A 19,110-nucleotide genomic window follows, 5' to 3' on the forward strand; every position below is an offset into this window, starting at 1 on the left:
CTGTGGTGGCAGCCTGAAATCTCTCATTTATCTTATTCAGACGCTTCCCAACCCCAAAAGTGATGTTCTACAAATTAGCTTTTATAAGTTTGCTCATTTTTAATCTGATAATCACCCCGTTTTTTACTCTTAATTGATTTGAATCTCCTTACATCTTCCATATCTAATATATTCCCTGGTCTTTGGCTTTTCCCTAATTTACCCTTCATCTCCATCATCTCCGTCCCCCGTACCGTGCTTTGTTTTCATTTGTGTTTGTCTCTTCTCTCCCCCCTCTGCAGTCTTCGTTTGTCCCGGGACGCTGCTGCGTGTCCAGTCAGCCAGCTCTCAGCAGGAGGCGGAGCATCAGGCGGGGGCGTGGTGCAAGGACCCTCTGCAGTCTGGAGACCGCCTCTACGTCATGCCCTGGACCCCCTATCGCACCGACGTGTTGTTCGAGTACGCCTCCTGGGAGGACTTCAAACAGGCGCGGGCCACCACCACCTACAAGTGAGTGCGCCCCCTACGGGCGGCCTGATCAAACAGCAGCTGCTCGTGTATTGATTTATTGGCGTTTGATGTGGATATGGATGGGGACGGTGGAACGATCCCCGCTGTGGTGTCAGCCGACTCACCATGAGACCATCTTGTAGCGATGTGTCACACATGTCGGCCTGACACGATAATTGCTCTGTCGACTGTCGACTTCCTATAAATAACAGATAAACAATATTTATTGGGTGGCAAAAGCAAATTCATTCATTAATTCAAGGTTTTAAGCGTGAAGACATTTCGCCGTTCATCAGACCAGCTTCTGCAGTTCATCTGGAAACTGTTTATTTGTTTGTAGTTTGTTCATATTTGTGTGTCACGTAATTAACATATATGATTCATTACAGATACTAAAGGGGCACTCCCTAAATTCAAGGGTCTGCCTCTTGCTTGTTTCCATAGAGATATGATTGCTTTGCCAGGGATGTTCTACAGTGTGAGATTAAAATGATCTATTTTACACTTGAATAAAAATGTTTTTATTCCAATATATATATATATATATATATATATATATATATATATATATATACAAAAATATATGCCACGCAAACATGCCCAGTTGTATTACATTGATTAACTGACTAAAAGAGGGTGAGGCCTGGTGCTGGCTAAAGCTCCTTATGATTAAGATCATGCACAAATCAACTGCAGAGATGAACTCATAAACTGTATCTTCTTAAAAAATATGTATTATAATAATCTCCATGCATTCCACATTTTATCCCAATAAAATAATTAGTTGACATTAAACGAGTTATTAACCGATGAATAAACTGCACAACTAAAGGACTACAGCACTATTTTATTGTAATATTTTGTTCAACACAGTGTCACACTTCAAAATGTGTTATTGCAACAGGCCTGGCAACATGTTTATTTTGCTTCTTTCCTCTGTCTGACAGGTTGCCCAACAGAGTGGACGGCACTGGCTTCGTGGTGTACGACGGAGCAGTGTTTTACAATAAGGAGAGGACGAGGAACATTGTCAAGTACGACCTGCGGACTCGCATCAAGAGCGGAGAGGCCATCATCACCAACGCCAACTATCACGACACGTCCCCGTACCGCTGGGGAGGGAAGTCCGACATCGACCTGGCCGTGGACGAGAACGGCCTGTGGGTCATCTACGCCACCGAGTCAAACAACGGCAAGCTGGTGGTCAGCCAGGTGGGGCCCGAGGATTAGACAAAGAGATTATTTAGTTCAGTCAGCGTGGGTCGTATGGCACACGATAAAACGGCTCTGACAAATGAAGTCGATCCAAAAGGGGTCACGTGAATATAATCTGACAAAGGTTAAGTCGTGCCCAAATCCCATCAAATCCAAAACTAATATTCCAAAATATTTGTGTTTTTTCGGATGGGCTCTTTCTCTTTTTACATAATTTATCGAGCCTCCAGAACAAAAATGTGAACACACTATATACTGTTTGTCTGTCTAATCCAAAGTCACTTCTGAGTACCTTTTGCAAAACTTTAAGTACAATCCATCACTGAACTTTGGAACACTCCGTTCGCTTTCTTTATTTCTTGATGTACATAACCTTCCCACATAAACAGTAAAAATTAATGTGTTGTTCTCATAAAAGGGCCACATTTATTATGTTTGACCTTAGCGCTAAACTATTTTTCAAACTGCATAAGTTAAACTATCAATCTAACATATCAAATCCCCATAAGCTTTGCCGGTGTTGAATAATGGAAGAAGTGCGTAATAAATAAGAAGGTGATCATTTCCATCATCAAGGACTTGTTTGTTTTCCAGGGAATTTCATTAGTTTTCCTATAGCGTTCTCAGCGCGCCGCAGAAAGAGAGTCGCTGTTATGCCTTGGTGTGCAATTTTATTAGAAAGCCGCAGAAACATACAGTTCTCCACAGCTCCAGGCTTAATTAGTTTTTGATGTGATTACCACTGCTTATATGTTCCTCTTTACATTTTATTTTGTACATATGCTTCTGCTGGCTTATGAAACATTTACATCATTCTGCCAAAAAGCTGTAAATTATGGAGTTTTCCCCCATAATTCTGTAACTATTTGCTTTATTTGGGTTATTGGTAACTTTTTAAAAGAAAGTTACTTTGTTTTGTGTGTTAGTTATTTGTTTTTATGCACTTATATAGCATTTACTTGCATTTATCATTGGTTATTGACCGTAGTTTAATATGATAATATTAATGCTCTTTCAAACATGCTGTACTGGGTTTATTACCACACGTTTTGGTATTATAAGCCATCTACAAGTGCTAGTGATTGACTTAGTTCTTATTAACAAATAACTTGTGCTTATTAACGACTTATAAATGGATTACAAAGAAACCTTATTTCAAAATGTTGTATTTTTCAGTTCTGTTTTTTTTTCCCTTTACATTTTAGTAGTAGTGCTGAACATCTGCAGTCTTTTGCTATTTTAATCAGTATATTTGAATGTTTTTGAGTGGATTTTGACGTTTAACTCCCTGCAAAAAAGCTCATACTGTGTAACAAAACGTAGACATTTTAGGTGAATTTCCCCCTTTCCCATTGTTCTCGTACTCACCGCTATAACGCTTATAACGTTGCTTTTCCAACAGGTCAATCCCTACACTTTGCGTTTCGAGGGCACCTGGGAGACGAGCTTCGACAAGAGGATGGCGTCCAACGCGTTCATGGCGTGCGGGGTTCTTTACGCCGTGCGCTCGGTGTACCAGGACGACGACAGCGAGGCCGGCGGAGACCTCATCCTGTACGCCTACAACACCAACCGCAACCGAGAGGAGCCGGTCAGCATCCCCTTCCCAAACCCGTACCAGTACATCTCCTCCGTGGACTACAACCCGCGGGACAACCAGCTCTACGTGTGGAACAACTACAATGTGCTGCGATACCCCCTGGAGTTTGGACCACCGGACCCCACCACAGGTAAGAAGGGTCCAGAGGGTCTTTAAGGCGGCTCTAAACTCTGTCGCTGTGCACACATACGCACCAAAATCTGATTATTTTATGGATTTATGGACTTTAAATGACACGCAAAATGTCTCATAATAATCTGATTTTGAGTATACATACAAATACTACTGAAAATGTATTTAGTTACAATTAAAGAGTCGAATGTAAGAGTGCAAAGTCATCGTGAAAAAGAATGTTTTCACCCTTTGTAATGCATTTATGTATCACTGATTCGAGAAGATGAAATCACGCATACACTGTGTTATACTGTGTTTTCTATTTTCTCACTAATATGCCTTTGAAGCCATTTATTCTTTCCATTTTTGGATAGTAATAATATTCTCTATATCACCAAATGAAAAAGTGACTGAACCATAATGTGTTGCGTTCTACAATTTGATGATGTTGTAATCTCAGATGAAAAGCAACTCCATAGAAATGTTTTTAAAGAAATATACAAAATAGAAAACGACGAAATGTTAAGCCTTATCATTATTTGTTAGGGATTGGCTCCACAAATTATTAATTTGATATCTTACAGTCCTTTCAACTGACAACAATTGAGCCTTTGTAGTTGAATAATGGCACCTTTTTCTGAAAAAAATCATTTCACTTTTGTTTATTTGTGCTGAAAGAGAAGACATTGTGTCAGATTTTGTTCGTAATTACAGAGATATGAACCACAAATCAGGTCAACAATTCTGCTATCTGACAATTAAACCGCAATAGGGAATGCAGAATGTAGTAATGTCACATGAACACAACCTATAGTCACTCAAAATGAATATAAACATGAATTTTCAGTACAATTATTCAGTTTCTTCCCAAAACTAAGAGCATTAGGAGCTGCAACTGAATTGGAAATGTTAGTATCTATAACAGTTGATTACAAAAAAGCATAATTATGTGCAAAACTTGAAGCTTGTATTGTTTGTACTATTTGTAATGCTGTGTTGTTCTAAATTGGTTATTGTTCAATATGATGGTGGGAAATGTATCAGATTATTCACCGTTACAGTACAGTACAGTTTAGTATTAGTATTAGTAGCAGTATTAGTATTAGTATTAGTATTAGTATCAGTATCAGTAATTAGTATTAGTATTAGTATTAGTATTAGTATTAGTATCAGTATTAGTATTAGTATTAGTATTAGTGTTTCGAAAATGACACTTTCAGCTTGTGCAGGAGATGCTTTGATGTCAGTACGTTAGGGCATCAGATTTAAAACTTTGTCACTGTAATGGGCAAGTCACTGTGTATAGAATGTACAATATTTGCTTGGAAAGTACTTCGAAAATGATTTACCGGTCGATAGAAAGTAAAACACCCAAAGGAAAAACTCACAAATAGCTTTTAAACGTTTTTTAATTGTACTCGTCACTTTCTAATATGTTAAGTCGTCTTTCAAGCGCCCGACCAGAAACGTCAGATCAACTCATCTTTGTCATGAAAACTAAAAAAAAAAAGAAGAAAAAAAAAGGTCATTGTGAACTCAAAGAGGAGGATGAATGAGGATATTTCTGTGCAATTTGTCGGCCTATGAATAGCAGCGAGCCGTTTTGGCCGTACAGTAGTGCGAGAGCCACAGAAAAGGGAGGCGGGAGCGGGAGGGGGAAAGATCCAACGCGTTTGATCAGTGGGATTTTGTAGTTTGTGAAGCGTTCTTTTATCTCCGCATTAGGTTTTGGTTGTTACTGATGCTGCCTTGTGTGTGATACATTTGATCAATTATTTACTCCGCTCTAACTTGTGTCGACGCCTCCCCTTTCGTGCGCCTCCTCCTTCCTCTTGAGAGCCAAACTTTGAGGGGACCAAAAAAAGTGTTTGTCACCCCAATTATTGTCGGGGATCACTTTTGAACTTGACTTCTGAGAGATGTGTCTTACAGTCGTGTGGCTCTGTCCTTAGTCCTCTTCATGTCTCTTTTAGGCTCTTGGCATGTTTTTTTTTTTCTTTCTCGCTCGCCAACAAATCCTTTTTCATCCTCGCGCAAATCCCAAATGTCTTTCAAATCTTCAATGTCTCAACTATAACTTCTATTCTTTGGGTTATTTTAGGTCCGCTGACAACGACCCAAGTCTCCACAACCCTCCCGGCCCGGCCCTTCTCCTCCAGCGACAGCCCCTCCACGGCTCGCCCCATTTCCCCGACCTCCCGGCCAATCGGATCCATCAACAAGCACCCGGACTTGAGGCCCATCACGGCCACTGTCCCGGTCACCCGCCGCCCGTCCCGACCTCCGCAGGGCCCGGAGATGTACCTCTGCGAGCCCAAGATGGTGCGAGGAGTGCAGTGGCCCGCCACGCTGAGAGGAGAGACGGTGGATCGACCGTGCCCCAAAGGATCGCTAGGTTAGTGGCTTTGGTTTAGGAATGTGACTATGTCCAAATCTCAGGGTACGATGTTATCACGGTGTGCGTCTCACGATTTTGAGAGGAGGCTCTGTTCAGGTAAAAATGAGTTCCTTGTGTGCTTTCTGCTTTGAAACACAGAGCGTTTTAGAGCGTGTTAGCATGCTGCTTGTTTTTAGCTTTATATATTATTGTGGTACGTTTGATGATGCGATATCACAATCTTTTGGTCACGCTATTAGATATTAGAAGAAAATGTAATGGCAACTGAGCATTATCCAGTGCCAAAAGATTCTTATTTCTACTCAGAAATAGTTTTGAAAGTTGGCTTAAAAGTGCTCAAGTGAATTATTAAGAATAAACACAAACAGAGAAAACAAAAAAACAACAGAGCTTTGTTCTAAAATTAGTTTTCTTGATTCCCTAAAAGATATCATTTTAATCCTCTTTATTCTGCATGTAACAAGATCAAGAGTCTGATTGTGGGACAGAAGTTGGAATTTGAAAATTACAAATAGAAAGCAGGCACAATACATTTATTTCTTCTTGTTTGTGTCCAACAAAGTCCTTACTAAATTTAGCATCAAACTAATCTGTATTTATCTTGTTTGTTAAATCCAGTCAATCCCTGCCGCTGTAAACAAGCTGTCATTTACCCACGCATAAGACATTTTTGGTTTGGTCAATGTGAATGACACTAACTATTTAAAATTCCCATTGTCGAGACAGATGGAGTCCACTCTGGGATTTCCGCTCCCTGTAATGTATGTACATGTAGTTGACCTCCGCCCTCTGTGACCTAAGGGTGGTAATGCTGCCGGTCAAATGTGTCAAACAGAAAACATTACAGTCCCCATGACTACACCAGGCTTACACATTCACTTATACGTCAAATGTGAGGTAAAATGTCACTTTTTGAGTTGAAACCATGTCAATATGTTCTCTGATTATAAACATATCCAGAGTTTTTGACACTTCAGCTGCAGTTTCCTTCATTACAAAGTATCCTCCTGTTAATATTGGCCCTGTTGGAAACTGAAACTAAACTTTAAGACTTTTTCCCCGTACATTAAACATTAAATATTGATATTTCTGGATGGGCATTCAATATGTTTTCTTCTTTCTATTTCATTTCTAGTAAATAAGAAAACTGAATTCTTTGTCAAATGTGTTTTTGTTTCTTTTGTATACATGCATTTTGACTTTCTTCTTGCCTTTATTGACCTGCTCCAAAATAAATAAATTCATAAAAATGAATCACTATGAATGCCAAATTATGATCCAATGTTTACAAAAGTGTAAAAATAAATGGATAATTGAACCAGAATTGTGGTTTAGCCATTTCTGTTTATTTAAGTACAGTGTTTTCACGCTGCATTCGATCTTGAAAACATAATTATTTCTTTAGCTTGTACAAAATACAATATGCTGTTTAAATGTTGCTGAACAGGTATTGTTAATAAAATAATAACATAATAGTTTTTTCTGCTGTTTAGTTCAAATACAGTGCTTTGACGCAGTAAAAGATCATAGCTCTTGATAACGTAATGATTTATTTAGCTTATACAAAACAGAAATACAATATGCTTTGTACATGTTGCTGAATATGTAATTGAAGTAAGTGTATGAGTGATGTTTTTTCCACTGTTGTTGTCCTGTGTCCCTGCCGTGCTCCCACCAGCCGGCACATCCCCCCATGGGACATCTGGATGAAAGCCTGTCCTCTATAAATACAAGCTTTCCCAGAGACACTGAGCCGATTGAACGTAGTGAATAATAAAATGAAAGGCTTTACCTCACCATTTATCTGCCATTGTGAGCATGTGGTCTGCTGTGGGTCCGTCTTGTGACTGCTGCAGAAACATCGCATTAACAACTGGGCTAATTGCAGCGTCCTGGCATGACTTTAAACGTTCTCTGAAGTGTAGAAAGAAGATGCTTTGTCTTAACACCAGCCAGAACTTTCATCCATTAGACCTGTTTCAACTACATTAATGCCACCTTGAAAGTTAAACTTGTTTTTAATGACTGTGTCCACATGTTGTTCAAATCTAGTATGCGTGTCATCAAAGTTAAAATACTTACATAGTATCTGTGCTGGGTTTTGGATGGTTCCTTGTCCAAAAACTAAAGCAAGAGCTGTTCTTTTTTAGTTGTAAAGCATTTGTCTCGTTACCTATTTGGTGCCACGTTATGTTTGGAATTGAAAAGGTTTAGACAGTTTTAAATCACTGGTTCTTTGTGTTATTGCAGGAATAATGTGCCATTGCAGCCTTGGACATTATATCTGTGCTAATATTGTATCAGGGAAGTTTTCATAGCGACGGCCTCATAACATGAGGTGTGTCTCAAACTGTGGTACATGAACACCTCTTCAGTTCTAGTGTTTCCTCATTTCGAGTACGTTTTATTTTTGATCTTCCTTGAATAATAACGGTAGCAATGTTGTATCCTCCTACTTTAGCCCAAATTTAGTCCTGTTATGCAATTCATTCTAAAATATTTACATTGATATAGACAAAAATGTTGGTATTGGACCACATCAGTGAGAGAAATAGTCATCGATTTCAGTTTCTTGTCATTTTCAACATTTTGAGGACTTTTTCACATTCAAAAGACGTGATATTAAGTTTTAAATTGGCAACAATCTTAGTTTTAGCATCATTCTGAAGCCCATGGTTAGGACTCCGGCTGAAATACTGGTTTAAATAAACAACATTCACGATTGTATCACAGTTTGCCTTAATGTATCAATAATCCATGGCCACTTTTTACAGCTTCTCCCGCTTTACTCTCCTGACTCCTGGTTTTCTCTTACATATTATGGTCCCAATCAGAGCTGAATAACTGCACTCTTGAGAAAAAGTGATGGTCTATAGAAGTATAAGCTCCTATTGACCACAGTGGAGTGTCGCTGTCCGCTCCGCTGCTGATTCCCATATCTCCTCTCTCCTTTCCTTGTTGGTGTAAGTGGATGCCTGTTATTTGCATTAGCGGCTGCAACAGACACTTTCCCCTTTTGTTTTTTTTTGTTTTTTCACCCGCCTCGTGTCCTCTGCGTGAACCCTGTAACTAAACAGAGGCGCTCCACATGAGAGCGCGCGCTGGTAAAAGGTGCTTCCCTTCAGGTGTGTTGTTATTCGGCAGTGGGGAATCGGAGCTGATGGTAATGTCTTTTGGAGTGTGCGTGCAAAAACCATAGCGGCTCCTCTCTCGCTTCCTCCGTCTCGCACTCTTTTACTTAACCTTTCCCATCTCCGACCCATGTTTCCTGCTTCCTCCCTCCGTTCTTCTCACATCAGAAACACTTTGCATTTTTAAAACTCCATTTTGCTGTAAAAGTGTAAAAATCACACCTACTTCTTACTCTTCGTGCCACACGTCCCACCTTAATTTCAAGCACCTAAAATCCGCCACAGATAATTATTCTTAAAACTGAATGTGTTTGTGAAAGTCACTTACGGAATAATGCAATTACAAGCTCAAAATACTGCATACAGTATATTGAATGGGGTTAACATGTAAAAACATGGAATTAAGTTCTGGTGGACATGTTAGTTACAGCTCAGATCTGGAGAAGCAAAGTATTTTTGAGCAATACAAACATCTTAATGAATTAAAAGCAAGACAGATACATTTATTTCCTCACTAAGGCAAAGCAATAACACCTATGACAAAAGTAGGTCATGAACAGTTACACAGTGCACCTTTAAGGCTGATTTTAAGTTTGTTAAACATTGTGAGAATTTTAAATCTAATACATTTTCTGTATGTATTAGATTATGTAAGAAAATGTTAATGTTATCCTCATATCTTCTGAGATTGTGTGAAGCACTTTGTAAACATGATTTTGAAAAGTGCTACATACAAATAGAAAGCGCAAATGTGGCTGCAACAATTAATCGACTTAACGGGGCAAGTAGTCTTTAAAAATATTCTTAGTACTTTGATCGAAAATGTAATCAAAAACAAACTATTGATGATTTTCATTAATAATGCACTTTATTCATAAATAATCTCTATTTGGAAGCCTTCAGTCACCACGTTCCAAGCATTATTTGGTTAAGAAATGTGTTTAGACAGTCTCAACGTGCAAGTTGACTACTAAAATTATTGTTAGTTGCTGCCCTACAAACACATTTTTGTCTTAATAAAAAGTAAGAATATTGTGGTTATGCAAATAATAACATTTGAATCATGATCGAAATTCATGTTTAATCAGCAATGATATGGTGTGTTTTTTTAATCACGGTCCACATCTGTCAGTGAAAGTTTGGACTTTGGAGGAAGAAATTTTACTATTTTAGGTTGAATGTTTCTGATTAAAAGTCTGTATTGGTTATGATCATGAAATTAAAACTGAATGAACATTTTAAGTGTTTTTGAAAGGTTTAGAAATAATATTGTATCGATCAATATGAAAAAAAAATAATAATAAAGTCACAGCCCCATAACTGGAATACTGCCCCATAACTGGAATACTGCACTATATTCATTTTATGCATCACTCTTTCTTTTTTTTCCTCCCTCTGTCTCCACAGGCATCGCTTCATACCAATGTTTGGTCGACCAAGTCATCTGGAACCCACGAGGCCCCGACCTGAGCAACTGCACCTCTCCGTGGGTCAACCAGGTGGCCCAGAAGGTGAGACCCGGGCCACTCTTCAGAGCCAATTAGCATATCTCAAAGGCTAACCTCATTTACATGCATTTCAATTGCTCCTTCATTACCGCTGCACTCTTAATAGTTAATTAAATCCCCTTTTCACTAATATTCTCGAATCACCGCAATTTATTTCATACAATCTCCTCACTTCCAAGCCATATAACTTTAAATGACTGACATTGATCCACAATATGAACCACCAAAGCGTGTGATTACATATTCTGTATTGAACACATCTCCGCTCATTTTTGCCAGTAATTAGATTTCCCTAAAAAATGTGAAGGAAACTAAAGTGTTAGCCGGCTCGATTAATGCCAGAGAATACACTGATTATTTAGTTATGCATGGCTTTGAAGAGACTTTTTTTTGACTGGAAGGCTAACCTTCCGCGCTGGAATCCATTACACGTTCCCCTTTTGGCTAAAATCAATTGCAATCGCGTTGGGGTTGCTAAAGGTTTGATTTGCAAATGAAACAGCACTAAAGGGAATGAAAAAACTTCATAGTGTTCTACATAGTCAGATTTATTTACAATGATGTCTAAGGGACTTGGAATAAATAAAAGCTGTAAGACGCGGATACTATGAATTGACTTCTACATTTTAAAATATGTTTTTGGGACTCGAGAGCAAATGTCAGGCTGAAGATGCCAAGGTTAGTGATTCATTGATTTCATTCAGTTCACTAACATTGGTCTGTTACCACGACAACACGTAGGCGGACACATTACTTCTAACATACCAACATAGTAACAAGTGTACTTTAAGTTAAAGATGAGATCTTTGTTTGTGAAAACTAAACATTTAACTGCTAATAAACCAGAGCAAGCAGATCAGTGCAGAGAAACGTCGATGCCAACTGACTTTAATGTTAGATTTAATGTTTGTTAACTGTGGCAGGAACAAGATGTAACGTGTCTTTAAAAATCGAAATGTTGTGAATCTGTCTAAACAAGCTCAATTCAAATTAAATGAATGACGAACTAAAGCTATAACTGATAAATAACTTAAACCATTTCTGGCTTTTTAAATAATGAAAATATAGTCAGGCTAACGGCTAGCATTATTGACGCAAATTCGGCAAATGACACAAATTGGGCAATTGCAAGGTTCTCTATGGGACGAATTTCCAGTTTTCTTCGGAAGTCGGATTTTCTGTGCAACATTTCAGAACCAAGAGTTAGACATTTCAACATGGCTGCGCCGGGTGCGTACCTATATTCCCCGGTACCTACATTCCCCCTTTTTCTATGAACGGGGTAACATGGGGCCGCCTTATATTCCCTGGTAATGGTGTTCCTCTGCACCGGTGTTCCCCCGGGGCTGCTATTCCCGGGTACCGCTGTTCCCCCGATGAACCCAGGGAACAGTATATTGTGCTAATTACACACAAGTAACTAAAATCTCACGAGAAATTATAGTTAATTCTGGGTTTTCACACTGCATAATGAACATATTTAGAGAAGGGAATGTGTACCCTTTGTGTATGAAGCCTCCACGTTGACAGTTTGTCCATGTTTTTGTGCAGATAAAAAGTGGCGAGAACGCCGCTAACATCGCCGGCGAGTTGGTGAACCACACGCGGGGCAGAATCCAAGCCGGAGACGTCAGCTCCTCTGTGCGACTCATCGAGCAACTTCTGGATATTCTGGACGCTCAGCTACAAGCCCTCCGACCTGGCAACAAAGACCTGGCAACACGCAACTACAACAAGGTCGGACAGGCTGCTCACATTTTATAGCAAAAATAGATTTAGCTTTGATTTAACTGAAATCTTTGACATTGTTTCTTCTTTGCAGCTCCAAAAACGCGAGAGAACGTGCCGGGCCTACATCCAGGTATCTTTTCTCTCACATATACATACCACACGTCTGCAGTATTGGACAGCAGCGTGACTGCGAATAACCAAGTGCAGATAAATCCAGGACTAGACTAGTGGAATAGTGTGGAGGAGATTTCCGAGGCTCGTTGCTGCGTTCTATGATTTATACGGCCTTTGGAATCATCACTTATAGGATTTCTGGTTTGCGCTGAAGAGCGGTGGGTTGTGTTTGGCTATTGCTCCTCACAGACAGGATTAAAATGGGGCTGTAGTGTCCCAAAGCGGATTTGTCGTTTTTCTTCTACTTTGAGTGGACACATATGTATCTGGAGCTAATGTGCAAGCAATTTGTCAGTGTCAAATGTCTACAAATAGAATGTCAAGTAGGAGTAAATGTTAAAACACTTTAGTTCTGGGACCAAATAGTCGTAATACGCGTCCCAAGTAGTTATTTAATGCTGTTTGTGTTTATAACAGACTTATTCATGTTTATTCTGTATGACTGTACAATCATTACTATTACTACTATTTTTTCCCATCAATACGTTTTGATTAGCTTCAAATGGACGTTGTTGGACATTATCTTAACTATAACCTATAAATGCTTTATAAACACTGAATGAACAGTAACTAACATCCTATTATCACTTAGCAATTAACATCTGGTCTCTAAACTAAAGTGTACGAAGAGTCATTACTCAAATTGCCATTTTTGCGATTGGGATGAGATTTGTTTAAAAAGTAGGATTATCTTTATTTATGTATTTATTAACCCTTATTTAACCAGCCAGCCAACCAACCAAACCATTGAGATCAAAACCTCTTTTTAAAGGGTGGCCTGGGCCAAAGTGAAAGAGTAGCAGCACACAAATCACACAAAACATCACACAACCTCATGTCTGATTGTAGTTCCAAGCTGCGGGAGCAGCATCGAAGAAGACTCGATCCCCCAATCTGTCCGTACTGGAGGTACGGACAAATGAGCGCAGGGCATAGTGACCTTCAGCGTTCTGCACCAGGGCGCACAGACCACATCCACAAATAGTCTGTGTTCAGAGAGCACATTGTGACACAGGAGCAGTGAAGACATACAAGAACCACATGCATTTCAGAACATGTTTGTACAGGTCTAAAGTAAACTACAGGTACAAGAAGAGTTTTCTATTAAAAGTCAGGATATCCTGTTCTTTGTAGAAGACATTCTATTATCCAAATAATTGCAGCCTTTTCAATTTGATAATTGTGTCAACTCAAATTGCACTATATTTTGCTATTAGATGTTCTTGCTCTAATAGTTGTGGTAGTAGTACTTGTAATAGTAGTAGTAGTAGTAATAGTAGTAGTAGTAGTAGTAGTAGTACTTGTAATAGTAGTAGTTGGCATAGTGTAAATAGCACTGGTTGCATTATTGATGATATGATTGAGTATGTTGAGGATTTTCTGGTAGTTTTGCTCTTTACATAATAATGCGGTGCATTTCCCCAGAGTAGTCGTTTTCTCATATGTAACATATAGGATCTTTGAGTTAACACAGCAGCCGTACACTTGTGCCCTGTAATCTCACTTCTGCTCTGCCATCGAACCTGACTCCTGTAATATTGGCCCTATTTGCGATGCACAAAACGGCACAATATCTTTTGGAAAACGCAATTTGTCGACTGTACGGTGGGCGAGGGTTTGTGCCTCTACGCCCCTCTTTTCACTCTGCTCTTTCAACATTATTGCAGTGTTTCATAGAACGCAGTAATCTAATATGATGAGAAAGGCCTTGTGTGTGTGTGTGTGTGCGTGTGTGTGTGTGTGTGTGCGTATGCGTCGCGCTGCCCGTTCTGTGTGTCTTGACCTGTCGGCAGTCTGAGCCGTAATATGACGCCCATCTTCAGATCTTGCCGCAAAATGAATGCAAAGGCTCCTGCGTAGTAAGCAACCCGGTCATTTGTTTTGTCACCAGCTGCAGCATAAGCACAAAGATGAGAAGATACATAGCAAAAGGAAAAGAAGAGAATACAATCTTCTTACCTCTACACAACACAGGGCGTATAGTGTAATGTTAAATTCATTTTAAAGAGATTTCACAACAGTCAATCCTTCATTTTGAAAGGCCCGAGCAGAGGAATTACTCGATTCATCAAGCCGGCTACTTCAACAAATTGGATAGCGTATACGTGCGTCCAAATGACCGTTAAAGGAATTGTAAGTGTGAAATAGAATGGTATAATCATTCGCTTGACCTGAAAAAGTTGTTGAAGTAATGAGAGACAGAGTTTGTGTAGAGATAAAGACGTATCCGAAATCTGTTTTTGATTTACCGGTGATACATTTCAGCCTCTAACGTGAGACGAATAACTATAGCTAAGAAGAAGACCATTTTAGAAGCAAAATTAACTCAACGTAAAGCGCTTTTTTTTATCAGATTTTTCTTAAATTTGTCACATTACTTTATTTTATCATTCAGAAAGTTCGGTTTCATGAAGTCTGTCACAAACTTGAGGAATAGTAATGTGTTAAACAATGGAAATGAAGGAAAAGTGTACACAAAGTAGAAGATGTCTTATCTTTCACCAAAAAGTCTATATCAGATTAGGCTACATCAATACTTTTTGTTCTTCTTTGTTGAATTTCAGTGGGTTATAGTTACAGTAAAAAGACACCGATTCAGTAGTAGTAGTAGTAGTAGTAGTAGTAATAGTAGTAGTAGTAGTAGTAGTAGTAGTAGTAGTAGTAGTAGTAGTAGTAGTAGTAGTAGTAGTAGTAGTAGTAGTAGTAGTAGTAGTAGTAGTAGTAGTAGTAGTAGTAGTAGTAGTAGCAGCAGCAGCAGCAGCAGCAGCAGCAGCAGCAGCAGCAGCAGCAGCAGCAGTGTTATGTTTTATTCCAACTATTTTTGTGTGTGTTAAATGGCACTTTTGGCACTTTTTTATGGCAAGTTTTAATATTATTAAAGTGACATGTAAACAGCAAAACCATCGGATTTCTTTCTGATCCTGGTCTCCCACGTTGCATGTCATTTAAATAATCTTACAGGTCCAGAAATGACATAATAATCAGCTTTGTGTGCATGTAAATATAGCCACTGGTTTTTAATACAAAATAAAATGGGATCAGAAATAAATCCATTTGAGAAATGTTTTAATACATGTTTTTGTCATATTGCCCAGCCCTAATACTAAACTCCAATAACTATTACAATACACGATGCAAATACAAATGTAGCTACTCCGAATGCTATTACTGCAAACAAAAACACACAATAACAGTGGCACAATAGTGACTTTGTGCCTCACCTATAGACTTTCTATAAGAACCTTCAAATAGTGCACACAATGGCTAATTGCGTAGGAGTATGACACAAATGGAAACGTTAGCTGATAATTACAAAGTTGCAAATGCTAATAGCGCTTTCCGAAACAGTGTTAATGAAGCAGAGTCTCGTGATTAGTTATCACTTATCTGAAAATTGCATGCAAAGCACTTTCTTAATGAATTGTTCTTGATTAAGTCTGAATAAGCCATTAAACGACACAAAACCAATCATAATTTAAAGTCCAATGTGGGTATTTGAATGGCAAGGAACTCAAATTGCGGTCTATTTATGTTTGAAAAAAGCAAAATGTTCAATGCCAGTTACGTCTTTATGTAGAGACTCTTTGTGCGTCTGGTACACTCTGAAAATAGGGAACATTATAGTTTACAGAAAGGTTTCAATATTTGCTTTTCATTGCTGGTACTAAAGGTTTTGCTTGAAGCACATTGGTTAAAGGTTTTCTATATAGACTAAAGATACAAGCCATGGCTCCGTCTCACAAACATATTCCAACCGATCATTCACAACGGTAAAGAATCTGTTAAAATAAATGATCACCTTGACTAAACACTGAGCCAGGAGTCAGACCCTATCTCGCAATGGAATTCTTTTAACAATCTTTGAGCAAATTGTTTCTTCTCTGACACATTGCTGAAACCTTCACTAAAGTCAGATTACAAGAAGAAGCATAAGTCCCTCCTCCATAACCGTGAAGCTTTCCTCTGTTTTATTCCAGGCTGTGGTTCAGATCGTGGATAACCTGCTGCGTCCTGAAGCGTTGGAGTCGTGGCAGGACATGAACAGCACGGAGCAGGCGCACACGGCCACCATGCTGCTGGACGTCCTGGAGAAAGGCGCCTTCCTGCTGGCCAACAACATGTACGCTAACTACTTCACTGACCACGCCCCCAGCATCGGTAAGCCTCCTCCACACTGTCTCATACTGCCGGACCTGGTTAGCGGATGAGGAAGATGTCACCTGCTTGTCTCCATGGAGTCTACATTAAAACTATAGAGCACTTTTTGATTTCATTTTTTTATCTAAAATATCTTGAAAAACATGTATTCTACTGTGAATGCGGTGGCCTTTCCACAGATGTGACCTATAACAGCCTGCTGTTGCTTGTTAGATCAGTTTAATACCATACTTTAGAACATTCTAGACAAGGCTTACGTATATATTGAGACAAGCAGGTGGCATCTCTTCCACCAGAAAAGTTACATAGTACAGCTTTAAGTTTAAAGGCACTGTACCTGATTTACTGTCTCAAAACGTGAAAAACACTACTAGTTTGTTTTAAACAGTTTGCAGTGATGCACATACTGTATACTACCTGTCCAAGAAAAAAGTAGTAGTACAGTAGGTCCTCTCCTCCTACTGGAGAAACGCTGCGTTGGTGATGATCTTTATGCAGTGAGTGGCTTCTCATTTCTGAATCAACCAAGTGGAAAGACAAATCCCGTGGTCATAGAGAAGATGTTAGTATGTTTGAGAAGGGTCATTGGCATCAAGCAGAGAAAACATCTAAGAAGAAGCAGAAATCAATCCCATCATCAGTACAAAATAAATGAGTGAAAGTAATGCAAAATAATTCAACACTGGATGGAAATCAATCTTTTAATATTGCAGAAGCTTATTGAAACTATGCTACAGCAAATATGTGCTGTAATCAAAGCTAAAGACGGTCCTACAAAATATCAGAGCGTGTGCTCTTTCTTTTTGACAGGCAGTGTATGTTCCTCACTTACCTAACACATTCTCATCCTAAATATTCAGCGTGATGAGTTTATAACACAATTTTATGAGCCCAAAGCAAATTTTACCATCATGGAGAGCTAAACATTAGCATGCTATCAGCACGCTTTCTGCAGAATAAAAACGCTCTATAAATAGAGGCAGAGAAAGCACTGTGGTCTCATTTTGACCTGAATAGAACCCTTTACAAAATGTCTATACTGGGGCAAGACAGATGTAACTTGAAAATTAAAAAATATATATGTTTAGCCTCTTTAATTACTATGACTTTCAAAACTACAATACTCAAGTAGCGGTCCAAAGTAGCTAACTAAATACTCATAAAAGAGTTTTTAAAAAAGCAGTAAACAGTAAACAGAGTCTGACTACTTTTGCGTGAATTAAACAAGTCAATATATTGTGTGAAAAATGTACAATTCCAATCGTGTAACTGAGTAAAAGTAACTCTACTCTGTGCACTGGCCTCACGCATGAACGTCCTGTTTTGTTACAACACAATTACAGATTTAGAAGTCCACGTTCTCAACACGGAGATGGAGCTTCAGGATTTATCCTTCCCGCAAAACTACGCCAGCGACAGCGCCATCCAGCTCTCCGCTTCCACCATCAAACAGTACAGTCGAAACGGTCAGCACTGCCCCCTCTTTCACCTCTTTCACCCCACGCATCACCCCGTCCCGCTCTCTCCACGCTCACACATGTCGCCATTTGCATTTTCACCAACGCCTTAAACTACCTGCACGCGGTTGACTTAGTTATTGGGTCATAATAATAGTCTAATCAGATTAACAAAAACGCTGAGACAATTCCTTTTTCTTGATGGTTTCTTAACAGCGGTCTTAATAGAATAGCTTGGGAGGCGGGTAGATTACAATCGGGCCCACAGTCTGACAGAGCTATCTCAGCACTCTCTCTCTCCCTCTTCCCCTCTTTCTCTTCTCTCTCTCCGCCATCTTTACCCCCTCTCACATCGGCCCCTCCTCTCTCACCGTCTATCCCCCCCCCCTCCGTCTCCGCTCCGGCTCTGTGGCGGGAACGAGATTAGAATGATTGAAACAATGCACATGAAATATTCATATGGAATAATAGGAGATCTGTGAATGCTTGAGGGATGACTGTAGCGTTGCCCTCCACATTAAATGGCGCTCTCTTGCACCAGTCAAAATGAAACGCTCTTTACCATCGCTCCAACCTTCACTAAGTCCCCCTCTCCGTCTTCCCTCTCCCCGAGTCCTGTCACTTCCCTCTGTCTGTCTCTGTCACTCCAGCCACCATTACCATATTATACCCTCATGCACATACATTTACTCTTATATCCCCCGCACCGCAACGTATTGATCCGACCGCATCTGCACTTTCATTTTTTTAAAAGGTTTCTCCCTCCTATAACATCTTTTATTCACATCCAGGGCAAGTGAAGGTGGTGTTTCTACTCTATAAAAACCTGGGATCGTTCCTGTCCACGGAGAACGCCACAGTGAAAATGGAAATGGAGTCGAGCCACGACCGGAGGCGGCTGGCGGTCAATTCTCATGTAATAGCAGCGTCCATAAACAAAGAGTCCAGCCGAGTGTTCCTCACCGAGCCAGTGGTCTTCACGTTGCGCCACTTACAGGTCAATAAAAACATATATAAATCCCAGTAAAGAGCTAAAACAACATACTGGATGTTTGTGCTGGATGTTTGTGTTTTTGGCAGTGAGCACAGATGCTTTTTTTATGATTTTAACTTAACCTTAACATAACAACAGATT

At 39.5% G+C, this 19,110-nt stretch overlaps 1 protein-coding gene across 5 annotated transcripts in view; it reads left to right on the top strand.

Annotated features, from left to right (window-relative positions):
- The window catches only part of adgrl1a (adhesion G protein-coupled receptor L1a), an 80,500-nt gene that overhangs the window by 42,927 nt on the left and 18,463 nt on the right, over nt 1-19,110 (top strand). For all 5 annotated transcript variants that reach the window (XM_072443168.1, XM_072443170.1, XM_072443169.1 and 2 more), the window contains 10 exons: nt 282-489; nt 1,437-1,701; nt 3,107-3,434; nt 5,520-5,813; nt 10,355-10,458; nt 12,007-12,192; nt 12,278-12,316; nt 16,338-16,518; nt 17,862-17,984; nt 18,767-18,972. In XM_072443168.1, coding sequence (XP_072299269.1) covers nt 282-489; nt 1,437-1,701; nt 3,107-3,434; nt 5,520-5,813; nt 10,355-10,458; nt 12,007-12,192; nt 12,278-12,316; nt 16,338-16,518; nt 17,862-17,984; nt 18,767-18,972 — 1,934 coding nt within the window. The remainder of the gene's footprint in view (nt 1-281; nt 490-1,436; nt 1,702-3,106; nt 3,435-5,519; nt 5,814-10,354; nt 10,459-12,006; nt 12,193-12,277; nt 12,317-16,337; nt 16,519-17,861; nt 17,985-18,766; nt 18,973-19,110) is intronic.

This window comes from Eucyclogobius newberryi, unplaced genomic scaffold (genome assembly GCF_026437365.1).
Source record: "Eucyclogobius newberryi isolate DKJ021-1_F unplaced genomic scaffold, fEucNew1.0.hap1 SCAF_13, whole genome shotgun sequence".
In the NCBI taxonomy this organism is placed as follows: Eukaryota; Metazoa; Chordata; class Actinopteri; order Gobiiformes; family Gobiidae; genus Eucyclogobius; species Eucyclogobius newberryi.